At 41.4% G+C, this 20,127-nt stretch overlaps 1 protein-coding gene across 1 annotated transcript in view; it reads left to right on the top strand.

Moving 5' to 3' along the window:
• The window catches only part of adamts3 (ADAM metallopeptidase with thrombospondin type 1 motif, 3), a 447,166-nt gene that overhangs the window by 406,588 nt on the left and 20,451 nt on the right, over nt 1–20,127 (top strand). The window contains exons 16-18 of the mRNA XM_061981142.1: nt 5,927–6,102; nt 11,277–11,410; nt 13,483–13,606. Of these exons, the coding sequence (XP_061837126.1) occupies nt 5,927–6,102; nt 11,277–11,410; nt 13,483–13,606 (434 nt within the window). The remainder of the gene's footprint in view (nt 1–5,926; nt 6,103–11,276; nt 11,411–13,482; nt 13,607–20,127) is intronic.

Raw genomic sequence — 20,127 nt, 5'->3', positions numbered from 1 at the left:
TTTACTTTGAGCTCCTCCCGGATGGCAGCGCTTCTCACCATATCTCTAAGGGAGAGCCCCGCCACCCGGCGGAGGAAACTCATTTTGGCCGCTTGTACCCGTGATCTTGTCCTTTCGGTCATAACCCAAAGCTCATGACCATAGGTGAGGATGGGAACATAGATCGACCGGTAAATTGAGAGCTTTGCCTTCCGGCTCAGCTCCTTCTTCACCACAACGGATCGATACAGTTTCCGCATTACTGAAGACGCCGCACCGATCCGCCTGTCGATCTCACGATCCACTCTTCCCCCACTCGTGAACAAGACTGCGAGGTACTTGAACTCCTCCACTTGGGGCAAGATCTCCTCCCCAACCCGGAGATGGCACTCCACCCTTTTCCGGGCGAGAACCATGGACTCGGACTTGGAGGTGCTGATTCTCATCCCAGTCGCTTCACACTCAGCTGCGAACCGATCCAGTGAGAGCTGAAGATCCTGGCCAGATGAAGCCATCAGGACCACATCATCTGCAAAAAGCAGAGACCTAATCCTGCAGCCACCAAACCAGATCCCCTCAACGCCTTGACTGCGCCTAGAAATTCTGTCCATAAAAGTTATGAACAGAATCGGTGACAAAGGGCAGCCTTGGCGGAGTCCAACCCTCACTGGAAACGTGTCCGACTTACTACCGGCCATGCGGACCAAGCTCTGGCACTGATCATACAGGGAGCGGACTGCCACAATCAGACAGTCTGATACCCCGTACTCTCTGAGCACTCCCCACAGGACTTCCCGAGGGACACGGTCGAATGCCTTCTCCAAGTCTACAAAACACATGTAGACTGGTTGGGCAAACTCCCATGCACCCTCAAGGACCCTGCCGAGAGTATAGAGCTGGTCCACAGTTCCACGGCCAGGACGAAAACCACACTGTTCCTCCTGAATCCGAGGTTCGACTATCCGGCGTAACCTCCTCTCCAGTACACCTGAATAGACCTTACCGGGAAGGCTGAGGAGTGTGATCCCACGATAGTTAGAACACACCCTCCGGTTCCCCTTCTTAAAGAGAGGAACCACCCCCCCAGGTCTGCCAATCCAGTGGTACCGCCCCCGATGTCCACGCGATGCTGCAGAGTCTTGTCAACCAAGACAGCCCCACAGCATCCAGAGCCTTAAGGAACTCCGGGCGGATCTCATCTACCCCCGGGGCCTTGCCACCGAGGAGCTTTTTAACTACCTCAGCAACCTCAGCCCCAGAAATAGGAGAGCCCACCACAGACTCCCCAGGCACTGCTTCCTCATAGGAAGACGTGTTGGTGGGATTGAAGAGGTCTTCGAAGTATTCCCTCCACCGATCCACAACATCCGCAGTCGAGGTCAGCAGAACACCATCCGCACCATACACGGTGTTGATAGTGCACTGCTTCCCCTTCCTGAGGCGGCGGATGGTGGTCCAGAATTGCTTCGAAGCCGTCCGGAAGTCGTTTTCCATGGCCTCACCGAACTCCTCCCATGTCCGTGTTTTTGCCTCTGCGACCGCTGAAGCCGCACACCGCTTGGCCTGTCGGTACTTGTCCGCTGCCTCAGGAGTCCTATGAGCCAAAAGAACCCGATAGGACTCCTTCTTCAGCTTGACGGCATCCCTCACCGCCGGTGTCCACCAACGGGTTCTAGGATTACCGCCACGACAAGCACCAACTACCTTGCGGCCACAGCTCCAATCAGCCGCCTCGACAATGGAGGCGCGGAACATGGTCCATTCGGACTCAATGTCCAGCACCTCCCTCGTGACATGTTCAAAGTTCTTCCGGAGGTGGGAATTGAAACTCTCTCTGACAGGAGACTCTGCCAGACGTTCCCAGCAAACCCGCACAATGCGTTTGGGCTTGCCAGGTCTGTCCGGCATCCTCCCCCACCATCGCAGCCAACTCACCACCAGGTGGTGATCGGTAGAAAGCTCCGCCCCTCTCTTCACCCGAGTGTCCAAAACATGAGGCCGCAAATCCGATGACACAACTACAAAGTCGATCATGGAACTGCGGCCTAGGGTGTCCTGGTGCCAAGTGCACATATGGACACCCTTATGTTTGAACATGGTGTTCGTTATGAACAATCTGTGACGGCACAAAAGTCCAATAACAAAACACCACTCGGGTTCAGATCCGGGCAGCCATTCTTCCCAATCACGCCTCTCCAGGTTTCACTGTCGCTGCCAACATGAGCATTGAAGTCCCCCAGTAGAACGAGGGAATCACCCGGGGGAGCACTCTCAAGTACTCCCTCGAGTGAATCCAAAAAGGGTGGGTACTCTGAGCTGCGGTTTGGCGCGTAAGCGCAAACCACAGTCAGGACCCGTTCCCCCCCCCGAAGGCGGAGGGAAGCTACCCTCTCGTCCACCGGGTTGAACTCCAACGTACTGGCTCGGAGCCGGGGGGAAACAAGAATTGCCACCCCAGCCCGTCGTCTCTCACTGCCGGCAACGCCAGAGTGGAAGAGAGTCCAGCCCCTCTCGAGAGAACTGGTTCCAGAGCCCTTGCTGTGCGTCGAAGTGAGTCCGACTATATCTAGCCGAAACTTAATAATAAAATAAATATATATATATAATAAAATACATATATATATATACATACATATATATATGTATATATATATATATATAGCTAGAATTCACTGAACGTCAAGTATTTCTTATATATATATATATATATATATATATATATATAGATATATATATATGAAATACTTGACTTGGTGAATTCTAGCTGTAAATATACTCCTCCCCTTTTAGCCACGCCCTAACCACGCCCCCATCCCACCCCGACCACGCCCACCCCCACCTCCCGAAATCGGAGGTCTCAAGGTTGGCAAGTATGACTAAATGGTAACACCCGAATAAGTTTTTCAACTTGTTTAAGTCGGGGTCCACGTTAATCAATTTGTGGTAAATCATCTGCTTATGCTATGTGTGGCTAATAAAAGCTGTAATTATTTTTTAAATAAACTACATTGATCCAGCCAAATATTAGTTTAGTTTAGTCTTTATTTGAAGGGACAATGCACAGAAACATTAAGCTCAAAGACAGATATGTTCTGCACCAGATAATAGCTGAATAGCTCATTTCCATCTGCAGTCCCTGGCTATATAAATTAAAGCGATACAAAAACATGCAATACAATTATAACAATAAAATTCTACTATAGAATGTAATCAAATTAAGAAAAGTCATAAAATGCCCTTTCATTGACACATACATTATTACATTATACATTAAACATTCCAACAACACCTCTCCTTTACATCATAACACAAAGACAATCTGTCATCATTTGTAAAAATCAACCATGATTTTAACAGACACAGCTTACAATAAAGTTTTCACATTCATAAATATAATACACATTAAGTTGACAAGTCAAACATCGTGTCCACCTTATTGACCGTGTGAGCAACTTTGTTTGCTTCAAAGCCACTTTTTAAGTTCAATTGTGAATAAAGTTAGACTTTTCAAGGCCGATTGTGCAAAAGAGGTTTTTACATCTGGGTACGCCATACTTGCCAACCTTGAGACCTCCAAATTCAGGAGATTGGGGAGGGAGGGGCGTCAGGGTGCACAATACAACGTAAACCGTTGGCCAACCAAGAAGTAACCACAGAACACTAGTATTCTGTGGTTACTTTTTGGTTGGCCAAGCGGACGTGACGACAGGCTGTTCTCACCAGGTCCACACGGACCTGGAGGGGGCGTGCCTTAGGTCCGGCTGAAAATCGGGAGAAATTCGGGAGAATGGTTGTTCCGAGAGATTTTCGAGACTTTGTCAAAAGGCATGTTGTTTTAATGTTGTATTTGTGTTGTAAAATGTTGGTTGGAAAATGACCAAATTTCAATGGTCAAATCAACGTCAGAACCCAACATTGATTAAACTTTGTCAAAAAAGATGTTTCAACGTTTTATTTGTGGTGTAAAATGTTGGTTGGAAAATGACCAAAATTCAATGGTCAAATCAACGTTACCTGACATTGATTCAACGTTGTCAAAAGGCATGTTGTTTTAATGTTGTATTTGTGTTGTAAAATGTTGGTTGGGAATTGACCAAATTTCAATGGTCAAATCAACGTCACAACTTGACATTGATTAAACGTTGTCAAACAGGATGTTGGAGCCTATCTCAGCTGCATTCGGGCGGAAGGCGACGTACACCCTGGACAAGTCGCCACCCCATCGCAGCGAATTTTGTAGTGACTTGGCTATACACCCGACGTTTTTTTTTTGCAGAGTACATTGATTTGTGTGAGAAATTTCAAGTCAGTCTAATGAATCGAGGAGTGGGAGGGTCAAACTTTGTCAACTTCTTTTGAAACAGACATGTTGTCAGAATAATTGTATCTAAGGTATCACAAAACTTTGTGTTTCAATGAGTTCCCGGCGAGAAGACAAAAGCTGTCTTTGAACCTACCAAGAAGAAGGCTTGTAAAACTCCACTGTGTAGGTTAGGAAGCAACATGAAGGTGTTCCTTTCATGTATTGTAATCAAAAGAAAGATATTGTCTTGACCCGAGATCTACAAAGCGAAGAGGAAGCAGGACCTGACTCCCCTACAGGGACCTCTTCTTTGAACTGTTTTACTACCTTTTCTGTGAACTGTTTACCACCTTTGCTTTGAACTGTTGTAATCAAAGGCTATGGCTGTTTACGACCCCCGTCCCTTAGAAACGGCTGTTGCCATGTAATCAGAGAAAGTCCAAATAAAAGAGGAGGCGTACAATCTTTCGTCAGGGGCGTGGGACAACACTGTACAAAGAGCCAAATTTAATTCTGTCTCTGTTTAATTCCTTGCTTCTCGTCTTGTTTAATAGATGTCATCAATGTTTGAACCTGACACATGTGAGTGTCAGTCGCCTTAAGCTGTCTACCCAAGATTGTGTTATAAATAACGTTAGTTTTTTTGTAGAGCCGTGTGAGAAATTTCAAGTCAGTCCAATTAATGGGGAAATGTCAAGTTGTTAGAACAGCTTGACATTCTAACAACTGTCAAGCGTTTACGACCTTTTCTTTAAACTGTTGTAATCAAAGGCGATGGCTGTTTACGACCCCCGTCCCTTAATGGGGAAATGTCAAGTTATTAGAACAGCTTGACATTCTAAGCAACTGTCAAGCTGTCGTAAACACTTCTTTGAACTGTTTACAACCTTTTCTTTAAACTGTTGTAATCAAAAGTGATGGCTGTTTACGACCCCCGTCCCTTAGAAACAGCTGTTGCCATGTAATCAGGGAAAGTCCAAATAAAAGAGGAGGCGTACAATCTTTCGTCGGGGGCATGGGACAACACTGTACAAGGAGCCAAATTTAATTATGTCTCTGTTTAATTCCTTGCTTCTTGTCTTGTTTAGTAGATGTCATCAGTGTTTGAACCTGACACATGTGAGTGTCAGTCACCTTAAGCTGTCTACCCAAGATTGTGTTCAAATTAACGTGGGTGTTTTGTAGAGCCGTGTGAGAAATTTCAAGTCAGTCCAAATAATGGGGAAAAGTCAAGTTGTTAGAACAGCGGCTTTCGTTTGGAGTATTTAGTTGCAAAGGCAACACAGTAGGGATTGAAGTTTTGACAAATGTTTGTGTGGAATGGAATGGAAGCTGATTCAATAAATTATGTTTTCTTACGAAACAGGATTGATTTAAAGGTTTCCGCCGGTGAAATCCACGGGAGCTGCCATGTCAATGTTCAACGGTCAATAACATGTGAAAGGATTTGCCTACCATCAAAGTCTTGAATGGAACAGAAAAAGGTCTGCTTTTGTTAGCTTTCAATGGAAATTAAAAAGCCGCGCTCGCGCTTGACAGCTCGTCTTCCGGCACACGTAGGGCTTCTTTAAAGTGACAGCTGTTGAAAGATAGCCCTCTTCGAGCGTTTGAAACTTAACGCGTTTTTGCCTTTGTCTCCCCAAGTCCTTCCAACGGCGGGCAGGACTGCGCGGCGGTGAACTACGAGTATCAGCTTTGCAACACCCACGACTGCCCCAAGCACTTTGAAGACTTCCGAGCGCAGCAGTGTCAACTCCGCAACTCTCACTTCGAGCTCCACAACGCCAAACACCACTGGCTGCCTCACGAGCATCCAGACGGTGAGTCACAAAAGAGACGTATTTGTGTTATAAAGAGCAACTCATGTTCCCGGCAGGGTTTTGACACTTTAATGCATTTTTTTTTTTTTTTCCGTAACCTCAGGTAATTTTTTAAAAGCAGAGTGGTTCAAAATGTCATCTTTTTTTCCTCACTTAAAACCAGTCAATTTCCAGGAACTACTTTAGCGGGAAATATGCGTACAAAACACATTGGTTTTTTTTCATCAGAATAACAACAGGAAGCTAAACTTAAAAAAATGTGCAAGGTTGGCTCTAGGCCAGGGGTGTCCAAAAAAAAATTGTCCAAAAGCATGTGAAGTAACCACATACAGTTGCGATCAAAAGTTTACATACACTTGTCATGGCTATCTTGAGTTTCCAAATAATATCTACAACTCTTATTTTTTTGTGATCAATCAATCAATCAAAGTTTACTTATATAGCCCTAAATCACGAGTGTCTCAAAGGGCTGCACAAGCCACAACGACATCCTCGGTTCAGATCCCACATCAGGGCAAGGAAAAACTCAACCCAATGGGACAATGAGAAACCTTGGAGAGGACCGCAGATGTGGGGACCCTCCCCCTAGGGCAGGGGTCGGCAACCCGCAGGTCTAGAGCCGCATTTTTCAGAAATGTATGAAAAATGGAAAAAGATGAGGGGGAAACAATCTATTTTTTGTTTTAATATCAAATCAAATCAAATCAACTGTATTTATGGTTTCTGTAGGAGGACAAACATGACACAAACCTCCCTAATTGTTATAAAGCACACTGTTTGTATTAAACATGCTTCACTGATTCGAGTACTTGGCAAGCGCCGTTTTGTCCTACTAATTTTGGCGGTCCTTGAACTCACCTTAGTTTGTTTACATGTATAACTTTCTAGGACGTGTTTTATGCCACTTCTTTTTCTGTCTCATTTTGTCCACCAAACTTTTAAGGTTGTGCATGAAAGGTGAGTTTTGTTGATGTTATTGACTTGTTGGAGTGCTAATCAGACATACTTGGTCACTGCATGACTGCAAGCTAATCGATGCTAACATGCTATTTAGGCTAGCTATATGTACATATTGCATCATAATGCCTCATTTGTAGCTATATTTGAGGTAATCTAGTTTCCTTTTAGTCCTCTTAATTCAATTTATATCTCATGACACACTATCTGTATGTAATATGGCTTTTAATTTTTTTGCGGCTCCAGACAGATTATTTTTTGTATTTTTGGTCCAATATGGCTCTTTCAACATTTTGGGTTGCCGACCCCTGCCCTAGGGCGACCGGTGCAATGGACGTCGAGTGGATCTAGCATAATAGTGTGAGAGTCCAGTCCATAGTGGATCTAGCATAATATTGTGAGAGTCCAGTCCTTAATGGATCTAGCATAATATTGTGAGAGTGCAGTCCAGAGTGGATCTAGCATAATATTGTGAGAGTCCAGTCCAGAGTGGATCTAGCATAATATTGTGAGAGTCCAGTCCATAGTGGATCCAGCATAATATTGTGAGAGTCCAGTCCATAGTGGATCTAGCATAATATTGTGAGAGTCCAGTCCATAGTGGATCTAGCATAATATTGTGAGAGTCCAGTCTAGAGTGGATCTAGCATAATATTGTGAGAGTCCAGTCCATAGTGGATCTAGCATAATATTGTGAGAGTCCAGTCCTTAATGGATCTAGCATAATATTGTGAGAGTGCAGTCCAGAGTGGATCTAGCATAATATTGTGAGAGTCCAGTCCAGAGTGGATCTAGCATAATATTGTGAGAGTCCAGTCCATAGTGGATCCAGCATAATATTGTGAGAGTCCAGTCCATAGTGGATCTAGCATAATATTGTGAGAGTCCAGTCCATAGTGGATCTAGCATAATATTGTGAGAGTCCAGTCTAGAGTGGATCTAGCATAATATTGTGAGAGTCCAGTCCATAGTGGATCTAGCATAACATTGTGAGAGTCCAGTCCAGAGTGGATCTAGCATAATATTGTGAGAGTCCAGTCCAGAGTGGATCTAGCATAATATTGCGAGAGTCCAGTCCAGAGTGGATCTAGCATAATATTGTGAGAGTCCAGTCCATAGTGGATCTAGCATAATATTGTGAGAGTCCAGTCCAGAGTGGATCTAGCATAATATTGTGAGAGTCCAGTCCAGAGTGGATCTAGCATAACATTGTGAGAGTGCAGTCCAGAGTGGATCTAGCATAATATTGTGAGAGTCCAGTCCAGAGTGGATCTAGCATATTATTGTGAGAGTTCAGGCCAGAGTGGATCTAGCATAATATTGTGAGAGTCCAGTCCAGAGTGGATCTCGCATAATATTGTGAGAGTCCAGTCCATAGTGGATCTAGCATAATATTGTGAGAGTCCAGTCCATAGTGGATCTGGCATAATATTGTGAGAGTCCAGTCCATAGTGGATCTAGCATAATATTGTGAGAGTCCAGTCCAGAGTGGATCTAGCATAATATTGTGAGAGTCCAGTCTAGAGTGGATCTAGCATAATATTGTGAGAGTCCAGTCCATAGTGGATCTAGCATAATATTGTGAGAGTCCAGTCCACAGTGGATCTAGCATAATATTGTGAGAGTCCAGTCCAGAGTGGATCTAGCATAATATTGTGATAGTCCAGTCCATAGTAGATCTAACACAGTGGTTCTTAACCTGGGTTCGATCGAACCCTAGGGGTTCGGTGAGTCGGCCTCAGGGGTTCGGCGGAGCCTCCGCCACGGAGGTCAAGACACACCTGACTCATCGTATAAATAAAAACTTCTCCCTATCGGCGAATTATGGATACCGCCAGTCTTTGCGAGCAGTCCTTTTCGAGGGTGCTGGACATAAAAACGAAGAAAACCACTTAAATAATTGGATAATAATTGGACTGGACTCTCACAATATTATGCGAGATCCACTCAACGTCCATTGCACCGGTCGCCCAGGGGGTGTGGGGTCCCCACATCTGTGGTCCCCTCCAAGGTTTCTCATTGTTATCCCATTGGGTTGAGTTTTTTCTTGCCCTGATGTGGGATCGGAGCCGAGGATGTCGTTGTGGCTTGTGCAGCCCTACATTTTTTATCTGCTCACAAACTCAATATGGTGCTACTTTTCCCATTGAAAGCATGCAGCAAAATGTCCTTACCTCCAAGGTAGGGATGTGTGTCGATAATATCGGACAATATTGGCAGAGAAAAAACATAGATATTGTATCATATCCTTATTCCTCTACGTCGGATACGGTTTTGCCTGGATTTCACTTAAATAATTGGATAATAATTGGACTGGACTCTCACAATATTATGTTAGATCCACTCGACGTCCATTGCACCGGTCGCCCAGGGGGGGTCCCCCACATCTGCGGTCCTCTCCAAGGTTTCTCATTGTCCTATTGGGTTGAGTTTTTTCTTGCCCTGGTGTGGGATCTGAGCCAAGGATGTCGTGGCTTGTGCAGCCCTTTGAGACACTTGTGATTTAGGGCTATATAAGTAAACTTTGATTGATTGATTGATTGATAAAACTTGGCACTTTTATGTTAAAATACTGAACAGATGTTTACCTTATCCCAATAAACATCTGTTCAGTATTTTGACATAAAAGTGTTTGATTGTGAGGCATTAAAAGCCACAAAATGAAACGGGTCCATCAGACCCACAAACGCTGGCTGAGCAACAACAATATGAACGTTGCACGGAAAATTTCTCTGCCAGTTTCTGCATCTTCTTTTGTGTTTCTGCACCCGCGGTTCCCACACAAGGTTTCAACGTTGTTTGTCAACACTGTCTGCTCTCATTTTGTCGCACATTTGACCCTCTGATGTTCTGTGTACCTACACTCTGTCCTCCTCCTGTCTCGGCCTGCTGTGTGTGTGTGTGTGTGTGTGTGTGTGTGTGTGTGTGTGTGTGTGTGTGTGTGTGTGTGTGTGTGTGTGTGTGTGTGTGATACGCAGAACATCAATTTCCACACTTCTATTAGCCCCGGGTCCAGTGGACCCGGACATCTTATATGTAATAGAAATGGGGGGTGTATGGTGTGTGGTCATTAAATATGTATTCTGGTATATGTTCTTCACAGAAAATGAGCCAAAGTCAGTGAGTCTCAGTTTGAAAAATTAATTAATTGTATCGTTTTTCTTTTAATAAAAAAATGACAACCGGTCCCACAGACCCACAAACGCTGGCTGAGTAACAACAATATGAACGTTGCACGGAAAATTTCCCACAGGGATTCTTCTTTTGTGTTTCTGCACCCACCCGCGGTTCTCACACAAGGTTGCAACGTTGTTTGTCAACACTGTCTGCTCTCATTTTGTCGCACATTTGACTCTCTGATGTTCTGTGTACCTACACTCTGTCCTCCTCCTGTCTCGGCCTGCTGTGTGTATGTGTCTGTGTGTGTGTGTGTGATACACAGAACATCAATTTCCACACTTCTATTAGCCTCGGGTCCAGTGGACCCGGACATCTTATATGTAATATAAATGTGTAGGGGAGGGTGTATGGTGTGTGGTCTTAAATATGTATTCTGGTATATGTTCTTCACAGAAAATGAGCCAAAGTCAGTGAGTCTCAGTTTGAAAAATTAATTAATTGTATCATTTTTCTTTTAATAAAAAAAATTACAACGGGTCCCACAGACCCACAAACGCTGGCTGAGTAACAACCATATGAACGTTGCACGGAAAATTTCCCTGCCAGTTTCTGCATCCCACAGGGATTCTTCTTTTGTGTTTCTGCACCCACGGTTCCCACACAAGGTTGCAACGTTGTTTGTCAACACTGTCTGCTCTCATTTTGTCGCACATTTGACCCTCTGTCCTCCTCCTGTCTCGGCCTGCTGTGTGTGTGTGTGTGTGGTACGCAGAACATCAATTTCCACACTTCTATTAGCCCCGGGTCCAGTGGACCCGGACATCTTATATGTAATAGAAATGTGTAGGGGGGGTGTATGGTGTGTGGTCATTAAATATGTATTCTGATATATGTTCTTCACAGAAAATGAGCCAAAGTCAGTGAGTCTCAGTTTGAAAAATTAATTAATTGTATCATTTTTCTTTTAATGAAAAAAATGACAACGGGTCCCACAGACCCGAACACCACACAAGGGTTAAAGTAGGACAAATATAGTTTTTGACATGTTATTTTAATGAGTATGTTAAGGGGTTGATAATGTTGCCGTCGTCCTGCAGCTAACAAGAGATGCCACCTGTACTGCCAGTCGAAGGAGACGGGGGACGTGTCCTACATGAAACAACTGGTGCATGATGGGACGCGCTGCTCCTACAAGGACGCCTACAGCGTCTGCGTCCGCGGGGAGTGTGTGGTAAGGCCATGAGACCATGCCAATACCTGCAGATGCTTCTCTCTTATGCTGATGATGTCATCTTTGTAATCAACATGTGTCCTCAAACAACTTGCGTTCCTCGTTTCCACACCGTCACCTCGATTAGCTGCGGGACTTTTGATGCCCAAGCACAGTGTTTTTCAACCTTTTTTTGAGCCAAGGCACATTTTTTGCGTGGAAAAAATGCGGAGGCACACCACCAGCAGAAATCATTAAAAACGAAACTCAGTTGACAGTAAAAAGTCGTTGTCGCAATATTTTAAAGCATAACCAAGCATGCATCACTATAGCTCTTGTCTCAAAGTCGGTGTACTGTCACCACCTGTCACATCACACCCTGACTTATTTGGACTTTTTTGCTGTTTTCCTGTGTGCAGTGTTTTACTTCTTATCTTGCGCTACTATTTTGGTGGCTTTTTCTCTTTTTTTGGTATTTTCCTGTAGCAGTTTTTCATGTCTTCCTTTGAGCGATATATCTACTTTGTTTTAGCAATCAATAATATTTCAGTTGTTTTTTTATCCTTCTTTGTGGGGATATTGTTGATTGTCATGTCATGTTCGGATGTACATTGTGGACGTCGTCTTTGCTCCACAGTAAGTCTTTGCTGTCGTCCAGCATTCTGTTTTCGTTTACTTTGTAGCCAGTTCAGTTTTAGTTTAGTTCTACATAGCCTTCCCTAAGCTTCAATGCCTTTTCTTAGGGGCACTCACCTTTTGTTTATTTTTGGTTTAAACATTAGACACCTTTTTACCTGCACGCTGCCTCCCGCTGTTTCCGACATCAACAAAGCAATTATATACCGGCTGCCACCTACTGATATGGAAGAGTATTACACGGTTACTCTGCCGAGCTCTAGACCAGTGTTTTTCAACCACTGCACCGCGGCACACTAGTGTGCCGTGAGATACAGTCTGGTGTGCCGTGGGAGATTATGCAATTTTAACTATTTGGGTTAAAAATATTATTTGCAAACCAGTAATTATAGTCTGCAAATGTTGTGTTGTTGTTGAGTGTCAGTGCTGTCTAGAGATCGGCAGAGTAACCGTGTAATACTCTTCCATATCAGTAGGTGGCAGCTGGTATATAATTGCTTTGTAGATGTCGGAAATAGCGGGAGGCAGTGTGCAGGTAAAAAGGTATCTAATGCTTAAACCAAAAATAAACAAAAGGTGAGTGCCCCTAAGAAACGGCTTTGAAGCTAAGGGAAGGCTATGCAGAACGAAACTAAAACTGAACTGGCTACAAAGCAAACAAAGACAGAATGCTGGACGACAGCAAAGACTTACTGTGGAGCAAAGACGGCGTCCACAATGTACATCCGAACATGACATGACGATCAACAATATCCCCACAAAGAAGGATAAAAAAACAACTAAAATATTCTTGATTGCTAAAACAAAGTAGATATATCGCTCAAAGGAAGACATGAAAAACTGCTACAGGAAAATACCAAAAAAAGAGAAAAAGCGCAAGATAAGAAGTAAAACACTACACACAGGAAAACAGCAAAAAACTCCAAATAAGTCAGGGTGTGATGTGACAGGTGGTGACAGTACACCTACTTTGAGACAAGAGCTATAGTGATGCATGCTTGTTTATAGTTAAAAGTCATTTCCAACAATTGCGACAACGACTTTTTACTGTCAACTGATTTGAGTTTTTAATGATTTCTGCTGGTGGTGTGCCTCCGGATTTTTTCAACGCAAAAAATGTGCCTTGGCTCAAAAAAGGTTGAAAAACACTGCTCTAGACAGCACCGACACTCAAAAACAACACATCATTTGCAGACTATAATTACTGGTTTGCAAAAAATATTTTTAACCCAAGTAGTTGAAATTGCATAATCTCCCACGGCACACCAGACTGTATCTCACGGCACACTAGTGTTCCGCGGCGCAGTGGTTGAAAAACACTGGCCCAGCAGATGCCCAGCACATGATTCTATCTCAGAATATTGACTCTGAAATGGTGAATGTTTGCTAATCTCTACACTCTTGTGGGGTTGTTGTTGTTGTTGTTTTTTTGTTTATGGTGTGGGGGGCGTCTTCAGAAAGTTGGCTGTGACAAAGAAATCGGCTCGAGCAAAGCAGAGGACAAATGCGGCGTCTGCGGCGGGGACAACTCCCACTGCCGCACCGTCAAAGGGACCTTCACCCGGACGCCTAAAAAAACCGGTAAGACATCCTGATCGACGCACGTAAAAAAGTCAATTCTTTTACCTGAAGTGTGGAACCTCCAAAGTCCAACACAAGCTAAATTATTATTAATTAAGTGTAGACTAGGTGTGTAACTGTACATGTGTTTGTAGTAGGGTTGTCCCGATACTAATATTTTGGTACTGGTACCACACTGCAAAAAGTCAGTGTTCAAAAACAAGGGGAAAAAAATACAAAAATTAGAGGTATTTTATTTGAACTAAGCAAAATTATCTGCCAATAAAACAAGAACATTTGGCTTGTCAAGACTAGTAAGTAAAATTCAGGCATGTGATTTTTCCGTCTAAAGTCGGAATTCCGTCTTTTTTAATTTCGGGGGAAAAAAAAAATCTCCCGTTTTTCCGTTTTTTTTTTCCCACCCTAAATCAAGATTCGAGACGTAGTTTATATTACGCCGTAGTTGATTGGTCGATATGTTCCTTGTGACCAATCAGGATATCTGTTATGAACATACTTGCCAACCTTGAGACCTCCGATTTCGGGAGGTGGGTGGTGGAGGGTGGGGGCGTGGTCGGGGTTGGGGGGGGGGGTGTGGTTGGGGGCGTGGTTAAGAGGGGAGGAGTATATTGACAGCTAGAATGTGTTTAGATAATTGATACTTCAAACTTGCATAAATAAGTCTTAAGGAATATAACATAACTTGGCTTCTGAGAGCTTCAAAATGTAATGAATAAAATGCTAAAGTTGTTGATAAACAAGCAATTATTTTAATAATTAAATATGGTCATTTTAAATGAATTACGATCATTTAAAATTAATTATTTCCAATAAGTTTTTTTTAATTATATGGCTGGATGTAATGAGTCAGAAAAAATACAAATAAAAATACAATTAATTTTGATGTTTTTAGCGAAATATAGTAAAAATGTATTTATTTTTTTTAATTTTTTTTTATTAATAAATATATTTATTTTTAGGTAAGATAAACATAATAATACAATTTGTCTCTAGTCTGGATGATTTAGTTCTTGTCACCCTGTTGTCCTCCCGTCGTGAAAAAAGGCTGTCCTCACTCAGGTCCGCATGGAGCTGGAGGGGGCGTGGCCTCCAGCTCCGGCTGAAAATCGGGAGATTTTCGGGAGAATATTTGTCCCGCGAGGTTTTCGGGAGAGGCGCTGAATTTCGGGAGTCTCCCGGAAAATTCGGGAGGGTTGGCAAGTATGGTTATGAATGATGACGTTAATAACGTCATCATTCATAATGGTTATTACCGCCATTTTCCATATGTAAACGATGTCGGTTCTCGAGAGAAAGGACGCTTTACGAGTAAAAGAAATTGATAAACATGTCAAAAATAAGTTTCGATGGGACTGGATGCAAAGGGAAATCACTGACACTGTTGGGAAGAAGGAAGTTACGACTTTGTTCGGTGATTTTATTCGGAAAATCGATCGTCCCGGAAAGGTTTTGTGCACGTGGTGTCATGATAATATTGACTATGGATCACGAGGTTTCAAGGCTTTGGAAGTACATGCGAAAACGCCAAAAACATATGAAACAACTTAAAGCAAGGTATATTTCTATTAATGATGTTTTCATGTCTTTAAACACTCAAATATTTTCTTCAAATGGTGCTGTCTTTGTTAATTTTAGCATGTTAAATTGGTGAAAAACCAGGAGCTTACCCCCCTTATCCCCCAGACCCCCGGACATTTTTTCAGTCTTTTTCATTGTGGTCAAATCACATGCCTGAAAATGAGCTAACCTCAATGAACCCAAAAATACTTTTAATATAAATATATTCTCACTAATAACAAGTGCACTTTTCTTGGTAGAAACAAAAAATAGACCTTTTTGCTCAATATGTTGAAAAATATTCTTAAATTAAGTACATTATCTTGACATAATGATATGCGCTCGGCATTACATTTCTTGAAACCAGCAAACTTATACTAAAAACTAATTTATTGTTCTTAATGGAAAGGCAACCGCTTGTTACTCTCGGGGTCTACTAGCCGCTCAGGCAAATTATATTGTCTAAAAATGCATTTTTCTATCGATAACATGACATCATAGCATCAAGTGTGTGCTCTTTCAGTCAATTAGTCCGCATATATACAGCCCGGCCCCCGGCCAAAATGTTTTTAGTTGTAATTTTGAGGAATTTATCTGAATGTGCATGAACTATTTCTGTTCAAAATTGTTAGAAATGTTAAATGTTTAAATATTAACTGTCAGTTTACTGTACTGTGCCAACTGTACTACTATATGAGTACGTGTTTTCTATTGTTTCATTGAAAATTAAACCGCAAAGTCCATTTGGCTGTCGTCTGTTTTAATTATGAGACACATTTGTGTCAAAGTCAGGATTTTTTTTTTTCATGCTTGAAATAAGAAATTATTACTTTAAAAAAGTAGTTTTATACTTGTGAGTGTTGATGACACAGCTTTGCATCAGTTGATATTCTAGTTTCAAGCATGTTTTACTCAATATAGGTCATCAAATCTCAGCAACAAGCTGTAATATCTTACTGAGATCATTTAGGACCAAAACACTTAAAACAAGTAAAACATAAAATCTGCTTAGTGAGAAGAATTATCTTATCAGACAGAAAATAAGCAAATATCACCCTTATTTGAGGTATATAATCTTACTTAGATTTCTGTTTTTGCAGTGCAAAATGTACCAAAAGGGGACCACAAAAAAAAATTCATAATATGTTAAACATATGGTTCAAAGAATGGTAAATGGGTTATACTTGTATAGCACTTTTCTACCTTCAAGGTACTCAAAGCGCTTTTGACACTAGTGGTTAGAGTGTGCGCCCTGAGATCGGTAGGTTGAGTCATACCAAAGACTATAAAAACGGTACCCCTTACCTCCCTGCTTGGCACTCAGCATCAATGGTTGGAATTGGGGGTTAAATCACCAAAAATGATTCCCCGGGCGCGGCCACCGCTGCTGCTCACTGCTCCCCTCACCTCCCAGGGGGTGATCAAGGGTGATGGGTCAAATGCAGAGAATAATTTTCACCACACCTAGTGTGTGTGTGACAATCATTGGTACTTTAACTTTAACTTAACTTTACATGTGTTTGTAGTAGGGTAATATTTTGGTACTGGTACCAAAATGTACCAAAAGGGGACCACACATTTTTTAAATTTTAACAAAAAAAAATGTCATAATACGTTAAACATATAGTTCAAAGAACAATTTTAGAAGATTAAAAAAAATAATAATAATGGTAAATGGGTTATACTTGTATAGGGCTTTTCTACCTTCAACATACTCAAAGCGCCTTGACACTATTTCCACATTCACCCATTCACACACACATTCACACACCAACAAAGGTTGGAATTGGGGGTGAAATCATCAAAAATGATTCCCGGGCGCGGCCACCGCTGCTGCTCACTGCTCCCCACACCTCCCAGGGGGGTGAACAAGGGGATGGCAGAGGAGACATTTCACCACACCTAGTGTGTGTGACAATCATTGGTACTTTTTTTTAAATGTTGGTATCGGGACAACACTACCACCTAGTGGTCTTTTATAGGTACTGCAGTTGTAATAATTGTATTGAACTGCCTCGTCAAATCAAATCAAAATGGTTGGATTTTGGAGGTTCCATTTGATGTTTTTCTTCCACTGATGGGTTCTTTGATTAATTCGACATTTGTCAAAATCTTTATTTCCAACAGCACTAACTGAAATTGAAATGATGAAGCTGGCGTCATGTCATGGCTATTGTTTGAAAGTCTATTTAAATTTAAACAGCAGAACATTTGGAGAATATAAGCAGCAGCAATGAATGTTTGTAAACAAAGCAAAAATTGAAATAGCCTGCCATTCCGCCGACCATCGTCAGTTTCTCGGGGAGATAATTGGGCTGTGGCGTTTAACGAGCCTGGGATGCCGTCGGGGTTAAAGCCTGGTGAAGCTGTCTCACGCCGATTGTTAAGAGGAGGCTTTTATCCAAACAAACCACTTGGACTTTTCACACATTGCTGCATGAATCAGCGTGGACCTTATTGACAGGCCAACACATGAGAGGCACCAGCCTTTTCTGTGGGTATATACAATATGTCTGTAAGCGCTACCAACTAAATTGCTCCACGGGTAACATTTTCTCGATGCTAGGGATTTGACCTTTCATAATGTCAATACAAGGCAAGACCTTTACCAACTGGACAAAATAGTCACAAAGAAACACAATGTTAATACTAGGCAAATATCTTCTATATGACTGCTAAATGTAAGGACCTAGTGCAAAAATGCTACCGTATTTTTCGGACTATAATACGCATTTAAAATTCTTAAATTTTCTCAAAAATCGACAGCGCACTTTATAACCTAATGTACGGAATACGTTTGGTTGTGCTTACCGACCTCAAAGCTATTTTATTTGGTACATGGCGTAATAATAAGTGTAACCAGTAGATGATTAAATATTGGATAGAAAATGACCAAATTTCAATGGTCAAATTAACGTTATAACCTAACATTGATTCAACGTTGTCAAAAAGCATGTTGTTTCAACGTTGTATTTGTGTTGTAGAATATTGGTTGGAAAATCACCAAATTTCAATGGTCAAATCAACATTAGAACGTAACATAGTTTCAATGTTATTACTGAGCAAATAGTAGATGATGAAATATTGGATGGAAAATGACCAAATTTCAATGGTCAAATCAACGTTAGAACCTAACATTAATTCAACGTTGTCAAAAAGCACGCTGTTTCAACGTTGTATTTGTGTTGTAAAATATTGGTTGAGAAATGACCAAATTTCAATGGTCAAATCAACGTTAGAACCTAACATTGATTCAACGTTGTCAAAAAGCATGTTGTTTCAACGTTGTATTTGTGTTGTAGAATATTGGTTGGAAAATCACCAAATTCCAATGGTCAAATCAACGTGAGAACCTAATACTAGGCAAATATTTTCTATATGACTGCTAATTGTAAGGACCTAGTGCAAAAATGCTACCGTATTTTTCGGACTATAATGCGCATTTAAAATTGTTAAATTTTTTCTCAAAAATCGACAGTGCACCTTATAACCTGATGTACGGAACACGTTTGGTTGTGCTTACCGACCTCGAAGCTATTTTATTTGGTACATGGTGTAATAATAAGTGTAACCAGTAGATGATAAAATATTGGATGGAAAATGACAAAATTCCAATGGTCAAATCAACGTGACAACCTGACATTGATTCAACGTTGTCAAAAAGCATGTTGTTTCAACGTTGTATTTGTGTTATAGAATATTGGTTGAAAAATCACCAAATTTCAATGGTCAAATCAACGTTAGAACCTAACATTGTTTCAATGTTATTACTGAGCAGATGATGAAATATTGGATGGAAAATGACAACATTTCAATGGTCAAATCAACGTTAGAACCTAACATTGATTCAACGTTGTAAAAAAGCATGTTGTTTCAATGTTGTATTTGTGTTGTAAAATATTGGCTGAGAAATGATCAAATCAACGTCACAACCTGACATTGATTAAACGTTGTCAAAAAGCATGTTGTTTTAACGTTGTATCTGTGTTGTAGAATATTGGTTGGAAAATCACCAAATTCCAATGGTCAAATCAACGTTAGAACCTAACATTGATTCAATGTTAATACTAGGCAAATATCTTCTATATGACTGCTAATTGTAAGGACCTAGTGCAAAAATGCTACCGTATTTTTCGGACTATAATGCGCATTTAAAATTCTTAAATTTTCTCAAAAATCGACAGTGCACCTTATAACCTAATGTACGGAATACGTTTGGTTGTGCTTACCAACCTCGAAGCTATTTTATTTGGTACATGGTGTAATGATAAGTGTAACCAGTAGATGATAAAATATTGGATGGAAAATGACCAAATTTCAACGGTCAAATCAACGTGACAACCTGACATTGATTCAACGTTGTCAAAAAGCATGTTGTTTCAACGTTGTATCTGTGTTGTAGAATATTGGTTGAAAAATCACCAAATTTCAATGGTCAAATCAACGTTAGAACCTAACATAGTTTCAATGTTATTACTAGGCAAATATCTTCTACATGACTGCTAATTGTAAGGACCTAGTGCAAAAATGCTACCGTATTTTTCGAATTATAAGCCGCATTTAAAATTCTTTAATTTTCTCAAAAATCGACAGTGCTCCTTTTAACCCGGTGCACCTAATGTACGGAATCATTTTGGTTGTGCTTTCCTGACCTCAAAGATATTTTATTTGGTACCTGGCGTAATGATAAGTGTAACCAGTAGATGATAAAATATTGGATGGAAAATTACCAAATGTCAAGGGTCAAATCAACGTTAGAACCTAACATTGATTCAACGTGGTCAAAAAGCATGTTGTTTCAACGTTGTATTTTTGTGTTGTAAAATATTGGTTAAGAAATGATCAAATTTCAATGGTCAAATCAACGTCACAACCAGCATGTTGTTTCAATGTTGTATTTGTGTTGTAAAATGTTGGTTGGAAAATCACCAAATTTCAATGGTCAAATCAACATTAGAACCTAA

This window comes from Nerophis lumbriciformis, linkage group LG20 (genome assembly GCF_033978685.3).
Source record: "Nerophis lumbriciformis linkage group LG20, RoL_Nlum_v2.1, whole genome shotgun sequence".
NCBI classification, from domain to species: domain Eukaryota; kingdom Metazoa; phylum Chordata; class Actinopteri; order Syngnathiformes; family Syngnathidae; genus Nerophis; species Nerophis lumbriciformis.
Note: the sequence above shows the minus strand (reverse complement) of the source record. Positions and strands in the feature narration are given on the sequence as shown.